Consider the following 26,656-nt stretch of genomic DNA (forward strand, 5'->3'; position numbering starts at 1 on the left):
GTAATTCACTTGTTCAAAATTATGTTTTTTAAAAAGATTGTTATGTGTGTTGATTAACGTTTTGCGTACTGGCTTCATAATTTAACTTCCCGGAAAAATATGCGTACCGATGAGTTACAATTGTATAAAAAAAAATTCACAAGTTTATAATACTAATAATACACCATATATTTATATAACAATTATTCTAACTTAGGTTTCTTCAATTCATCTTCCCTCTCGAATTCTTCTTTAAGTCTCTTGCCATTCTCATCTTCAATCTCCATCCTACGTTTAAATTCATCATCAACAACAATACCGTCATTGAATTCTCTCTCTAAACTTTGTAAAATTAAATGCCCTCTTTTCATTAAATCACTGCTAGATCTATTCTTAAAGAAATAGTCTAATTCAAAGATAGGTGAATCACGAATTTCGCTCTTAATCGTTTCAAAAATACTGTCCTTTCCAAGACCATATTTAAACATCATGAGAATAATAAATCTGTCCTGATCCTTGGAATAAATGGCATTTGAAGGCCAGTACTTTAATTTCAAATCTTTCATAGGATTCTTATGTTGCGATATCTTACGACGTAATGCCTCTTGTTGTAATTTTACTTTATAAATCCTCTCTTCTTCAATCTCTATCGTCTTTAGAATCTTTTCGTAATCTTCAATCTCAGGTAATTGAGACCAAAATACCCTTGAATACTCTGCCACTTCCTCAAATGTCTTCCCAGGCGCTAATTCCAAGGCAATATATTCTATCGAGTTTCTCCCGTACTTACCATTAGCACTAACAAATTTTCTGAATTCATTCTTGGTCCAATTAGGGAAACCAATTTTTTCTAATTCTTCCTTCAAATTCTCTTCTGTTTCCGTAAATGGCTGAGCATTCGCTATCATCAGTTTCAATAATTTCAATTTTTGCTCGCGGTTTTCATCATCTTCCTCTTTATCATCGCCATACACATACTTCAAATCATCCAAAGTTGGCGTATACTCTGCCCTTTTCGTCAACCATAATCTTTCTTTTTCATAAAGTACTTTCAATTGAGGTGGCTGAAATTGATGCGAGTAATATGGATGTCCACGAGGCATCCTAGAATGAACGGGCGTACCACCACGATGACCGCCCGTTTGTAAGACATCCTTGTAATACCCATCAATGTTATAATTTTCCTTACGTTCACGACGTGTTGGATTTATCCATGCAAGGTTAATTATATCCTTCTGCGTTTGTTTCTTGAAGTCTTTACCGTCCCATTCATAGGCTGAATCTTGATTGAATTTCTGTAAGTCATCAAAACCTAAGGAGTCGTATTTAGCATTCAAAGATTTTGTTTTATTTTCAGACTTAGTCAATAGTTCATCTAGATCAAAATCATCCATTTTGTTTTGAATGAGTCCATCTGGAGCCGGCGTGGCACTTGCACTCGAAGCTGCAGTGGTCCCCACAGTACTACCTGATTCGAAGATATCCGCAGCACCGTGTTGGATCATCGTTAACAAGGCATCTTTTTGGTCATTTTTATTTTCTTTCTTATTTTTATTCAGCATTGTACGGTTTTGTTGGATTACTAGTTGATCAAGTCTTAGTTTTTGTGTGGCTCTCTCTAAGATTTTCTCTTCAACAGAATTATCGGTAACCAACCTAAACACTTTCACTTGCTTCTTTTGGCCGATACGATGTGCCCTATCCATAGCCTGCAAATCTGCTTGTGGATTCCAATCCGAATCATATAAAACAACAATATCAGCTGACGTTAAATTGATACCCAAACCACCGGCACGGGTAGTCAATAGGAAAATGAATTTAGAGGAACCAGGTGCATTATATTCGTCCATAGCCTCAATCCTATCTTCATGCGCTGTTGAACCATCAATTCTACAGTATTCGTATCCTCTAAAATAACAGTAATCTTCCAAAATATCCAAAACTCTGGACATTTGACTGAAAATCAATACCCTTGAGCCTTCCATTTTCATCTTGGTTAATAACTTATCAAGGACTTTCAATTTTGCTGAATTATACACTAAATGCTCATCTGTGGTATACGGTGGGCCAGGCTCTGCACCATCGAACAAATATGGATGATTACAACATTTTCTCAACTGCATAACAATATTCAATAACCTTGTTTTCGACTCTTTCGTACCATTGCTACCATTAACTGCATCTAAATCCTTCTCCAAAATTTTACGGTACCATTTTTTTTGCATAGAAGACATACCAACGTACAAATTCAATTCTTGTTTTGGTAACAGCGACGTTTCGACATCATTTTTAATACGACGCAAAAGGAATGGCTGCAAAACCGTATGTAACTGCTTAACAATGCTACCTTGATCTTTTTCAGTAGATTCAGATGAAAACCAGTCATCAAAATCCTGAGAATCTGAAAAAATGTCTGGTAATAGGAAATTTAATAAGGCCCATAGCTCATGAAGGTTATTTTGCAGGGGAGTACCTGTTATTAACAATCTGTTACGAGAAGTGAATTCACGTAAGACTTGTGATAATAGAGATTCTTCATTCTTGATTCTATGTGCTTCATCAATGATAATGTACTCCCAATCAATTTTCCTTAAGGATGCTTTTTCTCTAATGACAATTTCATAAGATGCAATTACAACATCAAAATTACACGATAAAAGATTTTCTTTAATTAATTCACTTCTCTCATCCTTATCGCCTTGTAAAATGAAGGCGTTAATTTCAGGTGTCCACCTATTCACTTCTCTCTTCCAATTGTTTAGCGTGGACTTAGGCGCTATTACTAAAAAGGGACCTGGTACCTTCTCAATGTATCTTAAATAACCTAGAAATGATATAGTCTGTAGAGTCTTACCTAAACCCATTTCATCAGCGAGAATACCTGCAAGACCACTTCTGTGTAGAGAAATCAACCAATTTAAACCTTGAACTTGATAATGTCTTAATTGACCATTAATATACACAGGGGACTCTCTAAATTCAAAAGGAACCGCAGCAGAAACATCCTCTAATTCGTCTTGTTCCAATTCTTCTTCCTTCAACAATTCTGCGTCTTCCTCCTTCTCACTTTTACGTCTTCTTGCATCTTCGTGTCTCTTCAAATCTGCGTAGCTGCTTTGTTTGCTACCTAAGATGTCAAGTACTTCGCTGAATCTTTGATCTTTCTTAGCTTTGCTCTCAATGAAGTGTTTGAACAGACCACTTAATGACAACAGATGTTCAAATCTCTTGACGGTGCTTTGAAGATCGAATTTTCTGGTATTAGAGTTGCTTAAAAGGTATCTTTGCTTTCTCGATTCTGGATCGCGAGACGGTACATCAACTTGAAATGACTTCAAGCTTTTCCAGTACTCATTATTAGGTTCAGTCATACCTATTGCTTTGTTCACTATCTTGGCGTGTTTATATATATATAGATTCCTCTTGTTTACTGGTAGTCTTATTTTTCTATATATGCAAGAAAATTATATCGAAAAATTTCACACTCATCGCTAGATGGGATCAGCACAAGAGATATGCTAGAATCAAAGGTGGAACAACGTACAATCACCAATTATCCTCCATGTGCATTGCACATTTATCGTGGTAAATATATTATTGTAGGAACGTACGAACTTAATAAGGAAACTGGGCATAGAATTGGTTCAATTAACGTGTATAATGAAGATTTGAAGCTTTTGAAGATCTACAACACGTATGGTGCAGTTCTAGATTTGAAGTTATCTCCTTTCAATGACAAACTTGTAGCGACAGCACATTCCACGGGTAATATTACGATCTGGGAACTTAAAGAGACGGAAAAGGACATTATATTGACGGAGGTTGTCAATTTTGTTGTATTTGATTCTGGTGTGCTGATTTCATCTTTGCATTTCAGTCCACATGATGCTAAGACTGTGTGTGTAACTAGCACATCTGGTGAAGTGGCTTTATTGAATATTGCAACGCAAGATATCAGTTTGAAGTTTCAAATTGATAGATCTTCAAGTTATGATGGTAGAGCTGAGGTAACTCCATATGAGGTACAAGGTGAAAACGTTTCAGGGATAGAAGCGATTGTCGAAACGTTCGATGAAGCACATTCATTAGAATGCTGGACAGCAGAATTTGGTCAACTACAACCATTTTCCCAAGTTCTTTTCACAGGAGGTGATGATTCGTGTCTGATGGCACATGATTTGCGGTCCAAGCAAATGATATGGTCAAATAACAGAATCCATGATTCCGGTGTAGTGGCCATCAAGTCTAGTACTACGACATTTAGAAATGATAGACCAACCTCTTTAGTTACTGGCTCATACGATGACCATATCAGATCTTTTGATTTAAGAATGCTAGGCGACTCCATATATCCTGGCAGAAATGTCCCAGTGGCCGAACTAAAATCCTGTAATCTCGGTGGTGGTGTATGGAGATTCAGTGAAATGCCAAAAGCTGGCAGTGAGGACACCCTTATGGTTTGTTGCATGTATGACGGTGCAAAAATTGTAAGTATGAATGACACTAACGAAGAATATTTTAAGGTGACTAACTATTTAAAGGAAGGACATGAGTCAATGTGCTATGGTGGTGACTGGTGCAACGAGTTTATTGCAACCTGCTCGTTCTACGACAAATCCCTACAAAAATGGAAACCATAAACGACATCGACATCAACAATATATGCAAGCCCTAGATAATGGATATATTCAACCAATAGGCGGTTATCAGGGTCTCATTTCATGGTATTCTCTTTCTATATGTAAGTTTGCTTACCTGATTATGCGAAAAATAAAGCATCCGGGTAAACATTGAAATTTTTATAATGAAAAATTTCAAGCGATGAGCTCTTGTAATAAGATGGGAAACCTATAATACTTGTATAATCACATCGAAATAATCTAGCAGTATCACGTCCTAATGCCACCCAAAGAACCCCCAAAGAAATGGAAGGCCCCAAAAGGCCCTAAACCAATCCAACGTAAGAATAAAAATACTATTGGTCTGGGTAGAGCTATTCAATCCGCCCGTAAGAAAGAAAACAGTATTGAGTTCTTGCCAGACGGTGAAATGAGATTTACCACTGATAAACATGAGGCTAATTGGGTGAAGTTGAGATCCGTTACTCAAGAATCTGCTTTAGATGAATTTTTAAGTACTGCAGAATTGGCTGATAAAGATTTCACAGCGGATAGACATGCAAATGTCAAGATCATTAGAATGGATGGTGGCGTGAACAACCCGCAGACGCAAGTATTTGGGTTATCAAATGAACAGAAGGAAAAATTAAATGAAAAACAGAGGGCCCACGCAAAGGAGTTGATCGTTCCAAGGAGACCAAAATGGGACAATAAGACTACCAAATTCCAATTGGAAAGAGCGGAAAATGAAGCATTTTTAGCCTGGAGAAGAAAATTGGCACATTTACAGGAATCTAATGAAGATTTACTATTGACTCCTTTTGAAAGAAATATTGAAGTTTGGAAGCAACTTTGGAGAGTCGTGGAAAGGTCTGATTTAGTTGTCCAAATTGTCGACGCCAGAGATCCTTTACTTTTCAGATCTGTCGACCTAGAAAGATATGTCACTGAAACAGATGAAAGAAAGCAAAACCTTCTTTTGGTTAATAAAGCAGATTTGTTAACAAGAAAACAAAGAATTGAATGGGCAGAATATTTCACATTAAAAAATATTTCATTCACTTTCTACTCTGCTTTAAGAGCCAACCAGTTACTCGAATTACATGGTGAAGATTATAGGGATCACGATCTAAGTGCTGAATATGAATTGCTTGGTGATGAAGAAAAAGTAGATGAAACTGTTGAAGAAAAGATTAAAATTTTGAGTATTGATCAATTGGAAGAGTTATTTTTATCTAGGGCACCAAAGACGCCACTCACGGAACCTTTACCGGGACAAGCTCCAATTTTACAAATTGGTCTTGTTGGTTACCCAAATGTTGGTAAATCATCAACAATTAATTCTTTGGTTGGTGCCAAGAAGGTCTCCGTCTCTTCTACACCAGGTAAGACAAAACATTTCCAAACCATAAAACTATCTGATTCTGTAATGTTATGTGATTGTCCAGGTTTGGTCTTCCCTAATTTTGCATACAATAAAGGTGAACTGGTTTGTAATGGTGTTTTACCCATTGATCAATTACGTGATTACATGGGACCTGCAAATCTTGTTGCACAAAGAATTCCAAAATATTTCCTAGAAGCTGTATATGGTATTCATATTCAAACAAAAACTGGTGATGAAGGTGCTATTAAAGAAGATCAAGTTACTGGCCAAGAACTGTTGGTGGCTTATGCTAGAGCAAGAGGGTATATGACACAAGGTTTTGGCTCTGCAGATGAATCTCGTGCCTCTCGTTATATCTTGAAAGATTATGTTAATGGTAAATTACTTTACATCAATCCGCCACCACATCTAGAAGATGACACTCCATATTCTATTGAAGAATGTGAAGAATTCAACAAAGATCTATACACTTTTGAAAGGTTACCAGAAACGAGGAGAGAACAATTAAAGGAAGCTGCAAGAGCCAAAGGTATAGATGTTATAGATTTAGAACGTGATTTGAAGAATTTAACATTCTCAGCACATATTAGTGCTGATAAAGAAAGTGAAGCCAAGTCAGTCACGCATGGTGGTAAACAAGCTGCTTTATTCAATGCTGCTGAAGATTTAGACAAGGATTTTTTCAAAATGAACAATATTGAAGGACAATTAACGAGTCCATTCCATAAAAAAGGTGGAAATGCTGGCAATGGTAAAAAGCATAATAAGAAAAACAAAAAAAGCAAAAAGAAGGCTATGATGATGAGTGATTGAGATGTGCTGAACATGTATTTAGTCTGTATATTAATAATTTAACCTAATTCCATTTTTAAAAAGAATAACCTCTTGTTCCAATATCCTCCGACTTTCAAAAGTATTCAAATTTAAAAGTGAATTTTAGCACTCCCTCTTTTGCTACTTGTACTTCAGTGCGATGAAGCTCATGAAGTAGAAAGGAGCAAATGGTAAACAATGTAAATTAAGAACGAGCAATGTCTTTTATAGATGTTCAACCTTTTACAAATGAAACCTAATGTTGCTTGAAAACTTTTATTTTCCCAAGAGAAAGAAGATGTCGTTCCAGGACTATACCCACAGTAAAGACAGTCACAGCTTAAAGAAGTGGAATGTCCTAATGAGTCCAAAGCATCGAGTGAACTATCTACCGAGTTGGCCTCCAAGACCTAATTTATATCGTTGTAATTTATATATGCGGTGTACTAGTGTTGTTTCGCAGCCGCACTTTGTCGAGTAATGAAAATTTTTTTTGCACTATTTAAAAGGGCATATACACTTTGTTAATACCATATTTTTTTACATTTGATAATAACCAAGGTTCTTTATTTATTTCAAGTTGTTCAAATGAGTTTCAAAATGGTCTTAATATCGTGAAGTGAGTCAACTGACACCTTGCGAGAGTTTTTCTCGTCGTTAGTTAATTTATATTACGATATCTTTGATCGAAAGCTTTGAAATTCATAAATCCACGCAATCAGAAAACTAGAGGGATCTTAGATAAGGACTAGTGTCCACGCCCTTTTTCGCTAACAATGACTGAGTTTCTACAGTTCATAGTTTGATAGTAGGTGGGCGCAAATTTTTTTGTAAATTATTGTTCGTAATTAAAAACTTCAAGTATTGTAGACACTCTTAACTACGTATCGTACACTAATCCAACAAGCTATTTTTCTAAGTATTCCCTTATAAAGGAGAGTATCTGATTTATTATGCCCTAAGTTGAATGACTACGTAATATACAAAAATAATATACCTAATTTATTTGGAAAAACATTTACTGAACATCAATCATCATAGAATCCTTCACTTCATTTGGATCAACAAATTCTCTTGCATTCCCAGCTAATAATTCCCTTCTAATTTCTGGTCCAATCTCTCTATGACCTCTTTGACGAACGGTTTCCAGCAAGAAATCTCTTTGATCTTCTGTAATATCGTTCTTGTAACGTTGAGCGAAAATCAAGAAAGCCTTATGCCATATCACCGGTAGTACTCTTGTAGCATCATCGCCATTACTGCTGTCATCTAGAATTCTAAATCTCATAAAGTAATACACACATTCATCAACAGTTTGATACGGTAAAGCGTATTTTTTGTCTAGTAAAATCCTTATGAAAACTGTTGTAGCTGGAGAAAATGGTAATCTCAACAGGTAACTTAACGCAGCTGAAGAGTGTAATGCTGGAACAGATACCTTTGCTAAAACACTTCCTGCAATAGTGGCTTCACGAACATTACAACCGGTCTCCACCAGAGGAAATAGGAAGCCTTTGAAAAAAGCACTTGGCTTATACAAAGACTTTTTAAGAGCACGGTAAATGTGGTAGTTTAAAGAATGATCATCAGTAGTTTCTATATTTTCACGGAAACGTTCCAATAGCACTAAGTTGATGAACTTTTGAGCTTCTTTGGCGGATAAATTGGAGACAAATAATTTCGTTGCCTCATAAACAACATGTGGTGACCATGAAGGTGGATCAGTAACGTAAAGGACATCGACCCAGTTTCTCAATGATGGGATGACTTTGAATAGTTTTGGAAGCTTACCATGTGTCCATGTCTTTAGAATAGAACCGACAGTTGTATAGGCTCTGATAACCTTTTCTGGTAATGCGACACCATCAGCAGGCCTTCTTTCAACAACGGTGGGTAGGTCTATATCATCATTCATACTCTGTTCCTCAACCTCTGCTTCCTTTTCTCTGATGGATGCCATGATTTTATCAGCTAAGTTATAACTTCCACCAAGTGAATTAAAATCGGCTGGCTTTTTGAAATAGTTTTCGAACATTGCGGCGTCTTCTTCATCAATCTCAATCAATTCCTCTTCCTCTTCAACTTCAGCGTATTCACCTTCTGGCTCAAAATCAGAGATATTATCGTATCTTTCATCCTCATCGTCATCCTCTTCATCACTGTCATAGTTGATTTGTTTGAATCTGGCTGCATTCTGAAGTTCCTTTTGAGTTTCTGCATCTTCTTCCTGAGCGATTTCATCTTGTTGTTCTTTTGCTAGTTGTAGAATCTTTCTAGAGGTTCTAGAATCAACGAAGTCTTCTGCTTGCTTATCTTCTTCTTCTTCCTCCATATTGGATCTTCTCTTGATTTTCTTAAGACTTCCTGAGGCAGAATCAATATCCTTCAAAAGAGGGTCATGTCTTTGCTTTTTTGATCTAGATGTCGTAGCTCTACCCATTTTGGTTTGATCTATAACTTATATATGTGCTTTTCAGTATTAAGTATGAACTACTTATAGGTGCTAAAATTTTTATCACATCTCATCGCTTCAAAAATTTTTCAATTTATTTACGGCCTGCCTCAAAAAATGTATAGAAAAAACAATTATTATACTGATTCTATCTAAATGAGTCGTATATACATATACCTATACGTTCACTGCATTAACTAAATGCCATTATTCGTCAAGATCCATTCTAACCTTGAAGCCTCCTTTCAACAAATATTTTTTAACATCGTTAACTGTGTAGTCACCTCTGTGAAATATGCCTGCTCCCAGACATGCATCCGCTCTTGTTTGAGTGAATGCTTCCTGGAAGTGTGCTGGAGTCCCTGCACCGCTAGATGCTATGACCGGAATGCGTACTGCTTTTTTGACATGGTCAATTAATTCAAGGTCGTATCCAGAATTTGAACCATCTTTGTCAATGCAGTTTAGTAAAATTTCACCGGCACCTAACTGTTCGCAGGCTTTAGTTAACTCCCATACACCTAAATCACTTGATTCTCTACCACCTTTAGTAGTACACTGGTACCAGCATAAGGTACGACCTTCGGAATCTGGGAATTTTGTTTTAATGGTCTTATTTGTTGTATCCATTTCGTTATCAACGTAAATTCTCCTTGGATCCACTGAAATAACAACAGCTTGTGCACCGTAAGCCGCGGAAATAGTTTCAATTGGAGAGCTTCCATCACCACGCCCACCTAGTTGGTAAAATTTTTCTGCTGCATAAACTGCATCAGTACCAATGGAAACTTTATCGGCTCCTGCTCTGAAATAAAGGCCTGCAACTTCCATAGCAGGTATTACAGAACCATCCACATCTACAATATCCTTAATACCACCACCTACTGTTAATGGGACAAATATAGTCTTCGCAGCTAATTTTAGAACCTCTAACATTGGAGCATCCCTCAAAGGACAATCTCTAAAAGATGTAATGTTTAAAAAGGTGATCTCGTCAGCACCTTGCTGAAAATATTTTTGTGCCAACTCCACTGGCTTTCCCAAATTTCTGACATTTTTATCTTTGGATTCGTCACGTACATTATATTGGTCACCCTTGGTAACTACAAGATCTCCTTGGTCATTAGAACGGACATCTAAACACGCTATTATTCGTCTAGTCAAGCCATAATTAGTATAATCATTGATATACTGGTCCCTTTCTTCCTTAGTATAAGTTCTGGATGTTGGCTGAAAATTTTTTTCCAAGAAGTTTCGTATGACAATTAGACCTGCTTTACCCGATTTTTCTGGATGAAACTGTGTAGCGAAAATATTACCTCTTGAGAGAGCAGCGACAAACTGTTCATTACCGTATTTTGCCTTCGCAATTGACCAACCTTCGTTTCTGAGTCTATTTTCATTATCGGCATCCAGCAAGGCTGCATACGAATGAACAAAATAATAACGTCTAAATGGATCCAGTCCATAAAACAGGTCTCCACTTTCCCCATCAACGCTATTCCAACCTATTTCTGGTACTGGTTTATTGGTATCATTGTCATCAAATTTGGTTAATTTAATGAAATCGACATAATCTAATCCTCCACTTTCTGGTGATTCCGTAGAACCATGAAATAAAGCCTGTAAACCGACACATATACCCATAATTGGTCTACCAGATGATATATAGTCCGAAATTGGCTTCTGGAAGCCACGACTGAATAAGTTGTTCACAAAATGACCATAATTTCCTACACCAGGAAGAATCAATTTCTTAACTTCCTGGGAAAGTTGCTCTGGTTTCTTAATCAAGTGAACGTCATAACCTAAATATTCAATTGCATTAGTTAGCGATTGTAAATTTCCGCTTTCAACATCTATAACATGAACTATCGGGGACATATTCGCTAATATTTCTCACAATTCAGGGTTTCAGCATTGTAATTATCGTATATCGACAACGTGGTATACATATACATATACATATATATATATATATATATTAATTGATATTTAACATTGACAAATATCTGACTCCTTTTGATTTGACTCATATGTCTTAACGCGAAGGGTTTGGGTGTTTGATAAATTGAAATAAAACACAGATGAGCTTGTTTATTCAGTTCCAGTAAGAGCGAATAATCGATCAGAAAGAGGAAATGCTGTTGACTTGGAGACAACTGTCTCGAGAAAAGAATACATAATGAACCAAGAAATAGGTATGTAATAAATAAGAAATATAAAAGAGTTCTTTTGCTTTTTTGTCTGCCTACCACAGCTTAATTGCCTATTCATGCTTTTTGTTGGTTGACTTTTCTTCTTTGTCTGACGGCACCAGCTAATTTCCGTAGAACCACCTCTGTAGTTTCCCAACTTATACAAGCATCAGTGATTGAAACACCATATTTCAAAGCTGCTTTACCACCCTCTTTTGGCACTGGTTGGTTACCTTCATTGATATTGGATTCGATCATGACACCAATAATACCATTTTCACCGTTGGCGATCTGTTCACAAAGAGCATCGTTAACCTTTGGTTGGTTCCTGAAGTCCTTGTTGGAGTTACCGTGAGAGTAATCCACCATTAGACCGTTAGAACCTTCTGGTAATTGAGCTTTGGCTTCTGCGACTGACTTAGCGTCGTAGTTGGTGCCCTTCTTACCACCTCTCAAAATGACGAAACAATGTTCGTTACCCTTGGTAGTGGTGATGGCAGCGACACCATGCTTAGTGACACCCATGAAATGGTGAGAGTGAGAAGCGGCCTGACAAGCATCAATGGCAACACCTAAAGTACCGTCAGTACCATTCTTGAAACCAATTGGGAAGGACAAACCGGAAGCCAATTCTCTATGTAATTGAGATTCCGTAGTTCTTGCACCAATGGCACCGAAAGACAAAAGATCGGCCAAATATTGTGGGGAAATAGTGTCTAACATTTCAGAACCGATAGGGACACCAACGTTAGTTAGATTGACGAATAACTGTCTTGCTGATTGTAAACCTTTGTTAATATTGAAGGTATTGTTGACGTCTGGATCATTGATCAAACCTTTCCAACCAACAGTAGTCCTTGGTTTTTCCAAATAAGCTCTCATAATAATACATAAATCACCTTGAAGTTCATCTGACAATTTCTTCAACCTTAGAGCGTATTCTTGAGCAGCGTCCAAGTCATGAATAGAGCAAGGACCAACAATTACGAGTACTCTATCATCTCTCCCACTGATAATTTCAATAGATTCTTTTCTACCTTTCTTGGCAGTCTCGATACAAGCTTCAGTAGCTGGTATTTGAACTTGCAGTAAAGCTGGGGAGACTAATGGGTCATAACCCAATATTCTGACATCTTCAGAAGCTTCATGTTGTGATGCACTGCCATCGGCTTGAAACATCGGTGAGACCATTTTCTTTGATATTACTCTTAAGAACGAATGTGCGTTAAGTTTTCGCTCTTTCTGAATAAAGTGAAGCTACAATACTATGTTTTAATTAAAGCCTTTTAAGTCTTACATGCAAATTCTTCGCAATAAATTGACTCATCACGTATTGAAAAATTTCCTTGCCGCATTTTTTTTCCTGCCTAATTCGAGCTACAATTTCCTAAAAAATTAAGGAATTCCGTTTACAGAATCCTAGTAGGGCGAACTTCTCAATTAGGAAACCCCCAAAAAAACAGTAGGGTTGAGTAAGCGAAGTTAGGTCTTCGTGCGACATGGTTGATGGAAAGTGTCAGTGCCACAAAATATAAGTTCAAAAGTACAAAGAAACCATTTTCATTAGTTTATGTTAGCTTAATGGCACCAGGGAAATCGCAAAGTAATGATAGGGGTTACACAAAACCGTAATGGAGACGATTCTGTCATGTCAGATGTCGATTTGACAAATTTGCACTCGTTCAGTTCAGTCACAAGTACATCAACTGTGCAAGATCAATTATTCTCTAAGAGCGAAGACGAGTTACTTTTCTCTCAGAACAAAAGAATTAAATTAAAGGATCTTAGTTGTGGCGGAACGTTAATTGAAAATTCGAGTCATGTGCTCAATTACATTTACGATGCAGCAAACGAATTGGAAAATCCTTGTATCACCGAATTTCATGATAAGAAGAAAGACCATTCCGTGACCCTATTATTAGCTCCAGATAGCAAAGAAGTACTTATTTCGGATCTGAATGCCCAATTAAGGTCATCCATTTACGAAAACTCAACCGATCTTTCTATGGGACGTATACGTAAAGTAGAGACGTCAGCAACGGCAACTATCAGTGGGAAAGTTGTTATTAATGTAGAAAATAGTTGGTATCCCTTGCTTATCAAATCGTTTAAGGTAAAATTATGTTGTTACACCACAGAAATGGTAAATTACATCGATAAAGACCAAAAAATCTATAGGCCTCTAAATGGAGATCTCGATGATTTATCAAATTGCAAAGAGAGAACATCATTCGCTTACCTCAATAAATATTGTAGTGAAAATCCTATCAATATGCTACCTTTACAACAAATCTCCATTGATTTAATAAAAGTTGGCGAAGCAGATTGTACTAAACTCTTATTATTATCCAAGGGGAAATATGCGTTCCCATTCACAATTAATATAAGACCCAATGAGTTCCCTGCTGATTTAAATACAATGTTTGGAAAAACTTGCTACAGAGTGGAATCTTTAATATCTTTGCATAACATAGAGAAAAAAGGAGCTGATAGAGAAGATCAAATAATTCTAACTGAAAAGATTAATTTTTCTCGTGTGTTACCGATGATGGAAATTAATATGAGATATGAGCCCAGTTCAGTAATGGGAGCATGGGATCGTGCTCAATTATTTTATGAGATTTCACTATCAACTAGAATATTTGAAATCAACAGAAAATTCAATTTGTCCTTTGAATATTACACATTGGTCCCCAATTTTCACGTTAAAAAAATGGCAATATCATTAATACAATATGTTACTATACCTTCAGTTGTAGTCAATGACACACCAGATTACTATTTCTTCGACTACAGTACCAAATTAACAAAAACCATTAGATACGTTTATAAATTAAGAGAATTTAAAATGGAGGAAAAGAATGGCGTGGGATATAATGAGGAAACAGGAGAAAAAATTAAAGCCCCAAAACTTTGTGAAATCCAGGATCTAGTGATCTCTAATTTTATCGATGAAGAAAAACGGTTGAAGAATTCAATTTCACCATTTTATTTTGAAGAGAGTAGTATAAACAAGGGAATGGCAAGGATAAAAGTTACACATAAGTTGACTGTGACATTAACTATCGAAAAAAACGGAGGGAAGAATGAAACTGTCCTGTTGATTATTAAGATACCGGTATTATTAGTTGGACCAGGGATGTTGGAGAATTTAACATTACCAAAATATGAACCCTTCCAGAGCTTGCATGATATATCGAATAATCAGGCACCACCATACTCCCACGGTACTACGAATAATATGTAAAATAGATAAATACCATACAACGCATAATATGTGTATATGAATCATTTTGGCACAACACTAGCTGTTACTCAGCAAAACGCCGATAAGGGAAAACCCATATGCCCAAAGCTTCCCATCCATTCAATCGGAACCACAGAGCTTTTGAGAGAGACACTGTAGCTAGATTTGCTATCTTTTTCAGTATTTTTACACAGTTAACAGTCATCGGGCAAAAAAAACAACAAAACAAGCAGAGTCCATAAAACGTTTTCTTGGCAGGTGCCATTTGATTAGTCGGATGAAAACTTGCAGTCCTCTGCAACTATGGGAGAGACGGCCATACAGGAGAAGATATCAAGCCCTACCACAGTGTCATCTTATGTCCCACTTTTTGGACCTTCTGCATGAGTTTCTTAGCCCCCCCCCACGCATGACAGATTCCCAGACTTGCTCTTAGTCATAAATGTGTCCAATATTTCGAGCGGTTTCCTGCCGTGGCTTCAGCTGCAACGGTTGCCGTCACAGAAGAAACGTGCAGGTTTGCAACGGAATTTCCCGCACGGGCTCGCCTCGAAGCTTCGATCGTACTATCAAAAATATCATTGCAGTACTATCAAAAAAGATGTCAAAATAAACCGAGCGAACGATTCTCGTTGAAAAATGCTATGGATTTTATACGTAATTTTCAAGGTTATTATCTTCATGTCTTTGGTGGTATCAGATAAGATTTTCGTTTGTATATATAATATGGTTAATCAAAAGTTAAATCTAGTCTACCCTATTTTGTTTCCCTTTTTTTCTTATCTCTTGTTCTTTACATCGAGTTCTATCATACAATTTGCTCTAATCGCAGATACAAATCTATCATATTCTCCATCAAACTTTATATTCCTTCACAGTTGCATTTAATTTTTCTCATATTCTATGTATTGCAATGAACTCTAATAACAGCAATACCAATCAATACACATTACCTTCCATTAAGAATCTACTGAATGCAGTATGTACAAATATACCCACAGACGACACCACTGTACATCTGCATCAACGCTCTGATATCCCCAAGGCAGATAATAGAAACACGATAGAGGCACTTTTAAATGAATCTTCACCAATATCAAATTCAATGGACTCTAAATCAAGACAATCCAGATCAAATTTACCAAAGGAAACTATTCAGATTCTTAACGCATGGCTCTTGAATCATTTGCATAATCCATATCCGACCTCTCAGGAAAAAAGAGATTTGCTGATCAAAACCGGTTTGACTAAGATACAATTGTCAAATTGGTTCATTAACGTAAGAAGAAGGAAAATATTCAATGGCTACTACGATCTAGCGAAAAGATGTAACACATCGAATATTGGAGAACGTGATGGATCGTTACCCTTGACCAGAAGAAAGAAATTAAGTGACAGATTGAGTGAGTTGAAAAATTTATCAAAGCAAGAGGATGATTTGACGTAAATAGAACATTAATCGTTATGATAATAAATGTATATACGCAAACTCATAAATATTGAAAGATATTTGGGATAATTTGTCCCATTACGAAAGACACACCTGAGTTGTAGTCCATTATTCATGAATCAATATACTCTAATTCCGGAGTATATTTTCCAACGCCTCTTGCAAGAATTAGATCACGTCAGAAATTATTCTGTAAGTTGAGTTACTTATGACACAGCAGGTTTTAGACACATAAAATAGTATGTTCGAAATGATCATAAGTAAGAGATAACTATATATGCTCTTGTATCAAAATTAGACTACTCTAGTACCTCGTTTGCTCCGATTGTTGTGTATGTTTCAACGTTCATATTCCCCTCGGCTGTAAACTATTGACCGCTACCGGCGATTTATACACCGAAGTGTTAAACCAAAGAGAATATTCCAATGCATTATCCACAGCCTCGCATATTCTGAAACAGAGGCACAATTTCAACATTATCCATTGGTATACATGATGTGTTAAGAGTACGCAGTGATTGTAAAAGCCAAATGTAGCTGGAATTGATATACGGAGTTTTTGAATATAACTCTCATCAACTCAGACAGAATATCTTTATACAGGAACTAAAACACACCTTACGTAATACACGCTCTTATTGGATAAGCTCCAGAAATACTTATAAGCTATAATTCTTAATGTAGGATATTCTAGATATTAACGCACTTGATCGATACAGTCTGAATTAGCCGGCTATCCTTTGTATCTCATATTGATACGTCGTGTTTGTTGGCTGGAAAACAAAGCCTCCTTAGTATGACAGGCCGTTTAAGACCACTTTTTGGGAACATCCAAGAATTATACGAATCTCAGGAGCTACCACAATGATCTATCAGTAAAATTAATTGAAAGCCAGAATACTGTTATTTGGTTGTCGGAATTAAATAGAATTACCGTTCAGCATATTGATGACCAGTCAAATATTCTTAATACTTCCTTTTATTGAATACTCATCCCAATTAATCTACGCAATAGTCTTATTCAATAGATGAATGGATCATGAAATAAATTGAAATACAGTATACCTACCAAGCGTCCGTCGTTCATTTCGCATATATGGTAGTTATAAAGGTATCAATATAGTTTGAGTTGAAAGTATATTACATTATTCTTGCTATAAATCTGGAACATCGACTGCGTGAGATAGCTTGGATGAATGGTCGAGGAGGTGAAGCATGAGGCAAATGACCTCTAATAGCATGATTAAGAATCCGCAGAATATACCTGGAGGTCTCACATGCATATGCTTTATTTTTGGGAGCGCATTTTGAATCATAATTTGTTACAACCCATTAACGTAGCAAGGATGAAATAAGATTGGTAGTCTCTGAACTATTTCATCATCTCCACAGGGTAAAGAGATATATTGAGACTTTACGCAAAAAAACAGAACGGACACAATGCTAGTTATTCGACTCCACATGTCTAACCATAAGCATACTTAGTGTTGTAATGGAGATGCAAATAGCTCCAGGCATCTTTCCATGAAATTCTTGTCGCCCCAGTATCTCACCGGCAATTTTTGTAGTATAGCATCTCTAATTTGGAGAGCTAACATCTTGTGCTATTACTCCGTAATACTGTTCCATCTGTTCTATGAATTTCATCTAACTAATCCATTATACTAAAGTCAGTGTATCGCAGCTCCGAGAATTGTTTTTGAGTGGTGGTTTTCCTAATTGAATATCTTCGGGTTATTACAAAGAGGTCTTGTTGCGTAACTTTCCCATCCGATATAGTGTAACGGCTATCACATCACGCTTTCACCGTGGAGACCGGGGTTCGACTCCCCGTATCGGAGTGCAATATTTTTTTTCATTTATGAATTGAGCTATAGTTTAAAAGCCGGAGCGCCTGCAAATCATTAATCAATTAGCCTCATAAGGTATTCGAATGGAATCATTTGAAATAGAGCTTACAAAAACTACATAAGTAAATAAAATAGTAAACAAAATTAAAAAAGCATATCTAAAAAATTATCTTGATTTTTTTTTAATGAATGTGGTTTCAATAACTCAAAACTACAAATTAGGCCTGTGTTAATACTTAAGACAGCGCCCCAATTTTCAAATTGTCCACAGTAGTTTGGAGCACTGAAAACAGTTACTAATTTTTTCTTTGCAAAAAATTCGTAACCATCTTCTACCACCATGTGACCCCTAATAATTAAATCGAAGTTGAACTGGTTGCAGAAATCCAAGACATTTTTTTTTGAAAAAGTGTACGATACGCCTCTATCATTTAATGACCAATTTGATACTGAAGTATCAGGATCACTCCAAAGTAAGTCTGTAAGGAGACCAGAATCTGGAATATCAGTAGGTCTTAGAATACCTTTTGAAATTTGTTTTAAATCCATTAAATCTGGAGAGATACCGCCATGAACGGCGAAAATTTTATCTTGAATTGTTGCAGCAATTGGCAAACAGTTAAATACGTCAATAAAAGATTTCCAAATCTTTGTATTTTTACGTCTTTTACATTCATCATAAAAACCGTACATCTTTGTAATGTTAGCACTTTCATGATTACCTCTTAACATGAAAAAATTGTTTGGGTATTTGATTTTGAAGCAGAAAAGTAATAAGATAGTTTCTAAAGATTGTTTACCACGATCAACGTAATCACCCAAGAATAAATAGTTTGTATCATTTGGCCAACCACTTAATTTTAAAATTCTCAATAGATCATTAAATTGTCCATGAATATCACCAACAATTTTGATGGGAGCTTGTAATCTCAATAAATTTGGTTGGCCCATGAAAATTTCCCTTACTGTAGAACAAATCAATTGAATTTCCCAAGAATGGAAAGGAATTGACTTTTGTTTCTGTTTAAATCTAGAAGTATCATTCAAATTGATCAATTTATCGATCATATCATCGATATTGATTCCATCTCTATCAGTAGAATCGTTTGGATAACGTTCAATAAAGACAGGTCTTGATCTCTTATTAGATTTTGTAGAAAGTATTGATAATTTAGTTCTTGAAAAAGAAGGTGATGAAGACATAGACGTTGACGATGAAGAAGAAAGATAGGAGTAAGAAGAAGATGATGAACTGATGGAAGAAGTAGGGATTTTCGAAGAGATATTAGTTGCATCGGTTACAGTCAATGGCAAAGTGGAAGATGCGATTGGGAATCTTGGTTTACTAGCACCAAAAGCCTTGGCAACGGAGATATCCATATCTAGAGCGAGATTTGTAGTAGCATTTGTAGAAACATGATTTGATTTTTTTGTTTTAGGAATATCGATATAGGAGGAGGTGTCCTTAATTTTAGCAGATTTGATAGTAGGAGTGAGCCTACTATCATCAGGGTCATTAGGTTCATTAGAGTTTAAATCGTCAGTACCATCATTAGATTGCTGGTTCGATTTATTGTTATTTAGACAGGTATTATTTGTCGGTACTTCGAAATTATTATTGGAATATGACGGGCTTCTTCTTCTCATAAATTAAGAACGGTTTTGTCGTGGAATTTTTAAAGTAATTTTTGTAGTTGTGAAGTTTGTATTCGAAGTAATAGTATAGTGTATATTTATATACTATTATTCTTGTTTAAAAAAGGTATAGTAGTTAATCTGCTTTTGTTCTCTATTAAGAGGTGAAGAGAGGGGGTGTGTGTGTATGTGTATGTGTATGTGTATGTGTAAAAGAGACGCGGGTCCTTATGTAATCTTTTATTTTTTTTTTTCTCCCATCTCTTCGTTGTTGAGAAATCCAAAATTTTCTTTCTACGAATCTCGGAAATTGCTTGTATTTACCCAAATGCGTTACCCGAACCGGAAAAAGAATGGAAGGCCGGGTGATCCTGGTGCACCCGCCAGATCCGAGGATGAGGGTAATTTATATACGATGTGGCACACCGGGTAACCGCCATGCGTACACTCAGCCCTGAAATATATGCATCTTTTACACTGATGAAAGAGCGCTACCCTCAACATCGTCGTCGTAGTCGTTAGTAAGTTACGGGTAACAAAGATGAGGGAATAAGAATGGGAGCGAGAACCCAGACCGTGCGTTTCTTATCTATGAAATTAATGTACGGCCAGTTCTCCCACGGACATTCTCTTCCCGCCTCTACACAGACACGTCAAATCCATTCGGCGGAGAGATAATAATCTTATATATATATATATATATCGACATAATTATGCATGTAGATAATAATTGCATTTTAACTTCCGCCTTAGATTACAACTACATTTGAAAAATCAGCGGGAGTATAATTACGACATTTGGCCAGTAGGATAGCCTTCAATTCTCATACACTGACTATCAATCATTGATTGCTGCTATAATAGCCATGTCGAACACTTCCACTTCATCAACCATCTTTCATTTACAGTGGACCCAAATTTTAGAGTACCCACAAACCAGGGTCCGTATTTGGAAAGATACATTGGCTATGCCGTATACTTCCGTACACCGCACCATACCTTCAACTTCAGTAGATCAAAATCTCCATTTTTTTTTTTTTCTTCATTGCCCAACGCTTATCTCGGGCTACGGCACTTTTTCTTGCGCAAATTTTTCTTTTCGTTTCGCTCACTCCTTATCAGTTTCCCATTCCGGTAAATATTTATTGCTTTTTTTCCTTCGCTAGATGAATCATAGTTATTTTTTTTTTTTTTTCAGTGGCCTCGATGAGTATCTACTGCATATGGACACTTCGTTATATATATATATATCCATACTTCAGTATCCTAATATTACTCAACACCTTATTCAAGGCACTATAAAACTGCTACTACTCTCCCTCCAAATATGTGTGGTATCTTTGCTGCCTTCAGACATGAAGATGTAACTTCATTCAAATCAAAAGCCCTACAACTCTCAAAAAGAATTAGACATAGAGGTCCAGATTGGTCCGGTAACGTCGTCAAAAACTCCACCATCATGGTCCATGAACGTCTTGCCATCGTCGGTCTAGACTCTGGTGCTCAACCAATCACTTCTCCATGTGGTAACTACACTCTTTGTGTTAACGGTGAAATTTATAACCATATCCAATTAAGAGAACAATTTCCTGATTACAAATTTAAAACTTTATCAGATTGTGAACCTATCATCCCACTATACTTGAGAGATGACATCGACGCTCCAAAATCTTTAGACGGTATGTTCGCTTGGACTCTTTACGATTCAAAGAAAGATCGTATTCTCGCAGCAAGAGATCCAATCGGTGTTACTACTTTATACATGGGCCGTTCATCTATGTCCCCAAAAACTGTCTTCTTCGCCTCTGAACTAAAATGTCTTGTCGATGATTGTGACAGCATTGTTGCCTTCCCACCAGGTCACATTTACGATTCCGAAACTGATAAGATTACTCGTTATTTCACTCCAAACTGGATTGATGAAAACAAGATTCCAACTACTCCAGTCGATTACACAGCCATTAGACACTCCTTAGAAAAGGCCGTCAGAAAAAGATTAATGGCTGAAGTCCCATACGGTGTCTTATTATCTGGTGGTTTGGATTCTTCTTTAATCGCTTCCATTGCTGCTAGAGAAACTGAAGCTGCCAACAGGGAATTAGACGCCTCTCAATACGCTGAAGAAGGTTCTCATTTGGCTGGTATCGACGACGAAGGTCATCTAAGAACTTCTGGCTGGTCTCGTCTACATTCTTTTGCCATTGGTTTACCAGGTGCTCCAGATTTAATTGCCGCTAAGAAAGTCGCCAAATTCATCGGTTCCATCCATCACGAACATACTTTCACTTTACAAGAAGGTATTGACGCTCTAGACGATGTCATTTACCATTTAGAAACCTACGATGTTACAACGATTAGAGCCTCGACTCCAATGTTCTTACTTTCAAGAAAAATTAAAGCTCAAGGTGTTAAGATGGTTCTATCAGGTGAAGGTTCAGATGAAATTTTCGGTGGTTACCTGTATTTCGCTCAAGCTCCATCTGCTGCTGAATTCCACACCGAATCTGTCAAGAGAGTTAAGAACTTACATTTAGCTGATTGTCTAAGAGCTAACAAATCTACCATGGCTTGGGGTCTAGAAGCAAGAGTTCCATTTTTGGATAGAGAATTCTTAGATCTATGTATGAATATCGATCCAAATGATAAATTAATTAACCAAAAGGAAGGCCGTATCGAAAAATACATCTTAAGAAAGGCTTTCGACACAAAGGATGATCCATCTGCTAAACCATACTTACCAGATGAAATCTTATGGAGACAAAAGGAACAATTCTCCGATGGTGTCGGTTACTCTTGGATTGATTGTTTAAAGGACACCGCAGAAAAGGTTATTAGTGATGAAATGTTCGCTAATCCAAAATCTCACTGGGGTAAAGATATTCCAACAACTAAGGAAGCTTATTGGTACAGATTGAAGTTCGACGCTCTATTCCCACAACCAACTGCCGCTGAAACTGTCATGAGATGGATTCCAAAGGCTGACTGGGGTTGTGCTGAGGATCCTTCCGGTAGATACGCCCAAATTCATGAAAAACACATTCAATGATTTAAAAAACTTTCCCATATACTTTTATAAATTTCTTTATTTTTTCAACTAGGTCTAATAAATGTAATTCTTCTCTTGAAAAACGATAACAAATGTTATTATATGCAAACTCTACTTTAATAAAACGTTATATAGATGATATATCCCTAGTAATTGTATGCCCACTAGATGATTTTGAAGAAGCTGTCGTACTGTAGGCCGAATCTTGTTTCAATATGTCGTATCGCGTTACACGGCGAGGTTTCTTATTGGAAGCTTTCCATTTAATAGTGGTTATAATATTTACTAATTTAGCCATTGCCATATTCATTCTCAATGTGGTATAGTCTTAAAGGATCCATGATTCATTGTACTTGAATATATGTTCATTATATATATATGTCAGTATACTACTCTAAAGTTTGCCTGTCCTAATTTTTTCCACTATGGCTTTTATTGATCTCGATCGTTTCCCGCAATATCTGTCAATCCGAACGTATAACTCGGATAGAATTCTTTATATCATTGATCAAGCAACGAGGCGCAACGATATACGATTTTTTAATGCTACCGTTTAAAATAGACTTGAATGCGATGATTCCTTTGTGGTGTACCTTGTTCTGTATGTGACTCGGTTCAGTAGTACGATATTCTGCAACGGCAAGGCTGTTCGTTGCTATTTCGTTTTAAACTTTCGATTTCAAAACTATTTATAAATTTTTGTATTTATTGAAACTAAACTTAGACCTGGCACAATATACTAAAGGTAAATATTATTATTTCGTAAGAGTTTATTCAAGTTGGTCCAAAAACTTCATGTTGTTTTCAATTTCTTGGACGCACTGTTTGTAGTGAATCAACTGGAAGTTTTGGAATAGCTTGACCAAGTTGATAACTTCAGAAGTCTCTGTTAACTCTGTCATTAATTCCACTGCAGCACCAGTGTTTGACACAAATTCATCTTCTAACTTCTCCAAGAGCTTATATTCTTCTGTTTCTTCTTCTGAGGAACCATTGTGCTTCACGTCTTCCTTAGGGGCCTCTTCCTTGGAACTTCCTTCTTTAGCTGGCTTTTCTGTTTCCTTGGCTTCAGCTTGTTCTTCAACTGTCTTCTTTTCAACGACATCTTCAGCAGGCTTGTCTTCTGTAATTTTCTTCTTTTCGGTTTCTTCCTTGTTTGACTCTTCGTTTACTTGCTCTTCCTTTGTTGACTCTTCCTTTGGTGGCACCTCCTTTGTTGAGTCTTCCTTAAAGACGTCAGTCTTTTGTGAGTTCTCCTGCCTGATGCTTTCTTGCGCCAATTCTTTCAATTTTATTTCATGACGCAACGTGTCAAATTCTAACCTAGAATCTTGGACTTTTGTACGTAATTTCGATACCTTCTTGAAATCATTATTAATCAAGTGTTCTAGCTTAAAGTTAAATTCCTTAACGATCATAGCGTCCATCTCAGCCTTACTCTTGTCAATATTTTTGTAACAATTACTGAGTGAATTGAAGACTTCGAGTAGATTCAAAAATTCATCGTCATCCTCTTCTTCGACCTCTTCTTCCGGCTCTTCACCTTCCTTTGGAAGATCCTGTTGCTTTTCCTTCAAATCATCCAAGATCGATTTAGAATCAAAAGCTGCTTTGCTAATTGCCATTGGAAAAGAATTATTCATGAAAGAGCTCTTCTCTTGATGTTTCTTGCTCTTCTTTAAATCGCTCCACCACCAGTCATTCAAACTTTCGCTCAAATTTGGGGGGTAATCGTAACCTTCGATTTCATAAGTCTTTGTTACAATCAATAATCTCTTCAAGATCTTTTCTAACGCATCAACTTTATTCTCTAGATTGAGGTAACCTTCAGGTAATTTTGAAATCTCCTTATCAGGGATTTGACCAACCTTTTCTTGCCAGAATCTAGCTGTCTTTTTGAAATGTAATTTAGTCTGAACATCAGGAGTAAGAATGGTATCATTAATCTTCTGTTGAGCACTTTGTGCCGCTGTGCTAATTGAGTTAGTGATCTTATCAAAATTGAAATTAGAAAACATATCAATGGAGTGTATTGTTCGGTGTTGTCTTGTTTCAAACTGTATGTACACGTTAATATATTTAACTTTTCAAATGTTTTACCTTTAAAAAAAAAAATAATCATCAACAGGTCTGACTTCTTAATTATACAAATCATAGTATCATCCTGCCATATATCATAAAAGTATGGCTCTTCAGTAAATGGTAACTCGAGATGAACTCACAAAATATTTTTCGATCTTGTTCTTGGATTGAACTTAAAGTGATATGAAAATTAATAACGTATTATAACTATATAACTATATATCCAACTAGACAACAACAAACTCTTCTTCTTCTTCTTCTTCTTTTACAGAAAGATTACCACCTTCTTCTACGTCATCAGTTTTGATTTCGTATAGTTTGCTCCGCCTGTTGATTGGCTCATCAACTTTCTTAGGTTTCACTGCGACAGGTTGATTTTGCTCTAATTGATTGCGTTGGTTCTTAATAGCTTCAATTTCACCATAAAGTCTGGTTTTTGTATTATTATATTCAGTCATCTTGAACAGGTAATTCTTAGTTGACTTGAAATCAGAAAAGTCCTTGAAGTGTGATATCTTTGAGTTCAATTTTCTGATTTTCTCATTTTCAATATCAATTTTAGTATTTAAATTTGAAACTTGCGTATCATATTCATTGATTTTAGAAGCATGTCTCTCGTCACCTTTTGCATTTAATTTCTTAAGTTTATCATGATGAATTTTGTTCTCATATTGAATATTGTCAAAGACCTCCTTAGAGAAATAGTACAGTAGTCCATCTTTTTTACGTAATACGATGACTTGCTCTTTATTCTGTGGTGTAGCTAAAGAATTCTTTAATTCTTTCTTTTTATTACCAGGAACTTTGGTAAATACATATGAAGGTATCTTGGGGACGGAGTAGATATTGATAGGTTTTTCGATTATCTTGTATTTGCTGTCACCTTCATAAGAAATATCATCTTCATCGATATAAACAAGATTCTGTGAATCTTTGAGAAATTTCAAGTTATTTTCCTTCGTCTTGAGTTCATTCAAGAAATTTGTCTGAGCTTCTTCATTCTCTCTCAAACTTCTTGGAAAATCGATATCTTTTGCAATTTTACGACTTTTCCTGTCTGTAGGAATTGTCTTGTAACCAACAGTGTTCAAATTCAATTTATTAAAATCAGAATTTGGATTTGTAATGGTGTATTTAGCATTCTTATGTTCTCTTATGTAGTTCAAATAGTTAGGATTGATATTTCTTCTAAATGGAGACTGGTACTTGGCATCATGAGCTATAGTGTCCTTCAAAAAATTCCTATGTGGATTTTTCGCACGTTCCTGCTCCTTTAGTACTTCAATAAACCTATCGTCAGCATAGTAATTAACTGCCATAGTTATACTCGTATGTAAGTTGTGTGACCTTGTTTCACCGGTATCTGCGCTTGGAATCAACTGCGAACCATGCCAAGGAGATTTACATGCTATATATAAAGTTTTGTTCAAGGTTACTATTGAGACAGATTAAATCGGTCCTTCCCAAGAACCTTATTTTCCATTACTAACACGGCTGGTACTCTTTTACTCTGTCACCCATGCAAACGCCAAGGGGACCCCATGCAGATAGCCTTACCATATGGCTGCAAATATACACACGGCCCCCGTCATCGACAACCAGTGTCTCCCTTTAATCGTCGATGATCTATTAAACTTTTCTTGGGTATGTTCAAAAACATCATGATGCCGTTTTCTGTCTTTTACGGTTAGGGTGTCTCTCGGTACCATAGAGAGGAAGTCCGTTTTCTTATTGAGTCGCACTTATAGAAGAATGACAGTTTGTTGGAAAGAGTTAATGTTATACCCTTTATTAAAGGGATTGTATAACAAATTGTTTGATTGCTTCGATTTGCTGATCCTTGAAACGTTTTCCTGACACACAGCGTACATTTGTATATAAGTAAAGAAATTTTATAG

At 36.3% G+C, this 26,656-nt stretch overlaps 13 protein-coding genes and 1 non-coding gene across 14 annotated transcripts; 6 read left to right on the forward strand and 8 right to left on the reverse strand.

Annotated features, from left to right (window-relative positions):
- Positions 1-182: 182 nt before the first annotated feature.
- Positions 183-3,350, reverse strand: ISW1 (chromatin-remodeling ATPase ISW1; the record flags this gene model as incomplete). The annotated part of the gene is made up of 1 exon (XM_003958476.1): positions 183-3,350. The coding sequence occupies one exon, from the start codon at positions 3,348-3,350 to the stop codon at positions 183-185; it is 3,168 nt and encodes a 1,055-aa protein (XP_003958525.1).
- A 144-nt stretch (positions 3,351-3,494) lies between these two features.
- RRT2 (diphthamide synthase) lies at positions 3,495-4,619 on the forward strand (the record flags this gene model as incomplete). Its single annotated transcript, XM_003958477.1, has 1 exon — positions 3,495-4,619. The coding sequence occupies one exon, from the start codon at positions 3,495-3,497 to the stop codon at positions 4,617-4,619; it is 1,125 nt and encodes a 374-aa protein (XP_003958526.1).
- Positions 4,620-4,878: 259 nt separating this feature from the next.
- Positions 4,879-6,798, forward strand: LSG1 (ribosome biogenesis GTPase LSG1; the record flags this gene model as incomplete). Its single annotated transcript, XM_003958478.1, has 1 exon — positions 4,879-6,798. One exon carries the CDS (start codon positions 4,879-4,881, stop codon positions 6,796-6,798), a length of 1,920 nt encoding a protein of 639 aa, XP_003958527.1.
- A 1,018-nt stretch (positions 6,799-7,816) lies between these two features.
- ENP1 (snoRNA-binding rRNA-processing protein ENP1) lies at positions 7,817-9,238 on the reverse strand (the record flags this gene model as incomplete). The annotated part of the gene is made up of 1 exon (XM_003958479.1): positions 7,817-9,238. The coding sequence occupies one exon, from the start codon at positions 9,236-9,238 to the stop codon at positions 7,817-7,819; it is 1,422 nt and encodes a 473-aa protein (XP_003958528.1).
- A 219-nt stretch (positions 9,239-9,457) lies between these two features.
- Positions 9,458-11,134, reverse strand: HIS7 (imidazoleglycerol-phosphate synthase; the record flags this gene model as incomplete). Its single annotated transcript, XM_003958480.1, has 1 exon — positions 9,458-11,134. One exon carries the CDS (start codon positions 11,132-11,134, stop codon positions 9,458-9,460), a length of 1,677 nt encoding a protein of 558 aa, XP_003958529.1.
- A 389-nt stretch (positions 11,135-11,523) lies between these two features.
- ARO4 (3-deoxy-7-phosphoheptulonate synthase ARO4) lies at positions 11,524-12,627 on the reverse strand (the record flags this gene model as incomplete). Its single annotated transcript, XM_003958481.1, has 1 exon — positions 11,524-12,627. The coding sequence occupies one exon, from the start codon at positions 12,625-12,627 to the stop codon at positions 11,524-11,526; it is 1,104 nt and encodes a 367-aa protein (XP_003958530.1).
- Positions 12,628-13,054: 427 nt separating this feature from the next.
- SPO23 (Spo23p) lies at positions 13,055-14,695 on the forward strand (the record flags this gene model as incomplete). Its single annotated transcript, XM_003958482.1, has 1 exon — positions 13,055-14,695. The coding sequence occupies one exon, from the start codon at positions 13,055-13,057 to the stop codon at positions 14,693-14,695; it is 1,641 nt and encodes a 546-aa protein (XP_003958531.1).
- Positions 14,696-15,608: 913 nt separating this feature from the next.
- On the forward strand, positions 15,609-16,142 carry KAFR0G03650 (homeobox domain-containing protein; the record flags this gene model as incomplete). Its single annotated transcript, XM_003958483.1, has 1 exon — positions 15,609-16,142. One exon carries the CDS (start codon positions 15,609-15,611, stop codon positions 16,140-16,142), a length of 534 nt encoding a protein of 177 aa, XP_003958532.1.
- A 1,772-nt stretch (positions 16,143-17,914) lies between these two features.
- KAFR0Gtrna17E lies at positions 17,915-17,986 on the forward strand. Its single transcript has one exon. It is a non-coding gene; the product is annotated as a tRNA-Glu (tRNA).
- Positions 17,987-18,139: 153 nt separating this feature from the next.
- PPQ1 (protein-serine/threonine phosphatase) lies at positions 18,140-19,642 on the reverse strand (the record flags this gene model as incomplete). Its single annotated transcript, XM_003958484.1, has 1 exon — positions 18,140-19,642. The coding sequence occupies one exon, from the start codon at positions 19,640-19,642 to the stop codon at positions 18,140-18,142; it is 1,503 nt and encodes a 500-aa protein (XP_003958533.1).
- Positions 19,643-20,957: 1,315 nt separating this feature from the next.
- On the forward strand, positions 20,958-22,676 carry ASN1 (asparagine synthase (glutamine-hydrolyzing) 1; the record flags this gene model as incomplete). The annotated part of the gene is made up of 1 exon (XM_003958485.1): positions 20,958-22,676. The coding sequence occupies one exon, from the start codon at positions 20,958-20,960 to the stop codon at positions 22,674-22,676; it is 1,719 nt and encodes a 572-aa protein (XP_003958534.1).
- Positions 22,677-22,803: 127 nt separating this feature from the next.
- Positions 22,804-22,986, reverse strand: KAFR0G03675 (uncharacterized protein; the record flags this gene model as incomplete). Its single annotated transcript, XM_003958486.1, has 1 exon — positions 22,804-22,986. The coding sequence occupies one exon, from the start codon at positions 22,984-22,986 to the stop codon at positions 22,804-22,806; it is 183 nt and encodes a 60-aa protein (XP_003958535.1).
- Positions 22,987-23,446: 460 nt separating this feature from the next.
- Positions 23,447-24,694, reverse strand: KAFR0G03680 (uncharacterized protein; the record flags this gene model as incomplete). Its single annotated transcript, XM_003958487.1, has 1 exon — positions 23,447-24,694. One exon carries the CDS (start codon positions 24,692-24,694, stop codon positions 23,447-23,449), a length of 1,248 nt encoding a protein of 415 aa, XP_003958536.1.
- Positions 24,695-24,985: 291 nt separating this feature from the next.
- On the reverse strand, positions 24,986-26,077 carry KAFR0G03690 (uncharacterized protein; the record flags this gene model as incomplete). The annotated part of the gene is made up of 1 exon (XM_003958488.1): positions 24,986-26,077. One exon carries the CDS (start codon positions 26,075-26,077, stop codon positions 24,986-24,988), a length of 1,092 nt encoding a protein of 363 aa, XP_003958537.1.
- Positions 26,078-26,656: the final 579 nt, after the last annotated feature.

This window comes from Kazachstania africana, chromosome 7 (genome assembly GCF_000304475.1).
Source record: "Kazachstania africana CBS 2517 chromosome 7, complete genome".
Lineage (NCBI taxonomy): Eukaryota > Fungi > Ascomycota > Saccharomycetes > Saccharomycetales > Saccharomycetaceae > Kazachstania > Kazachstania africana.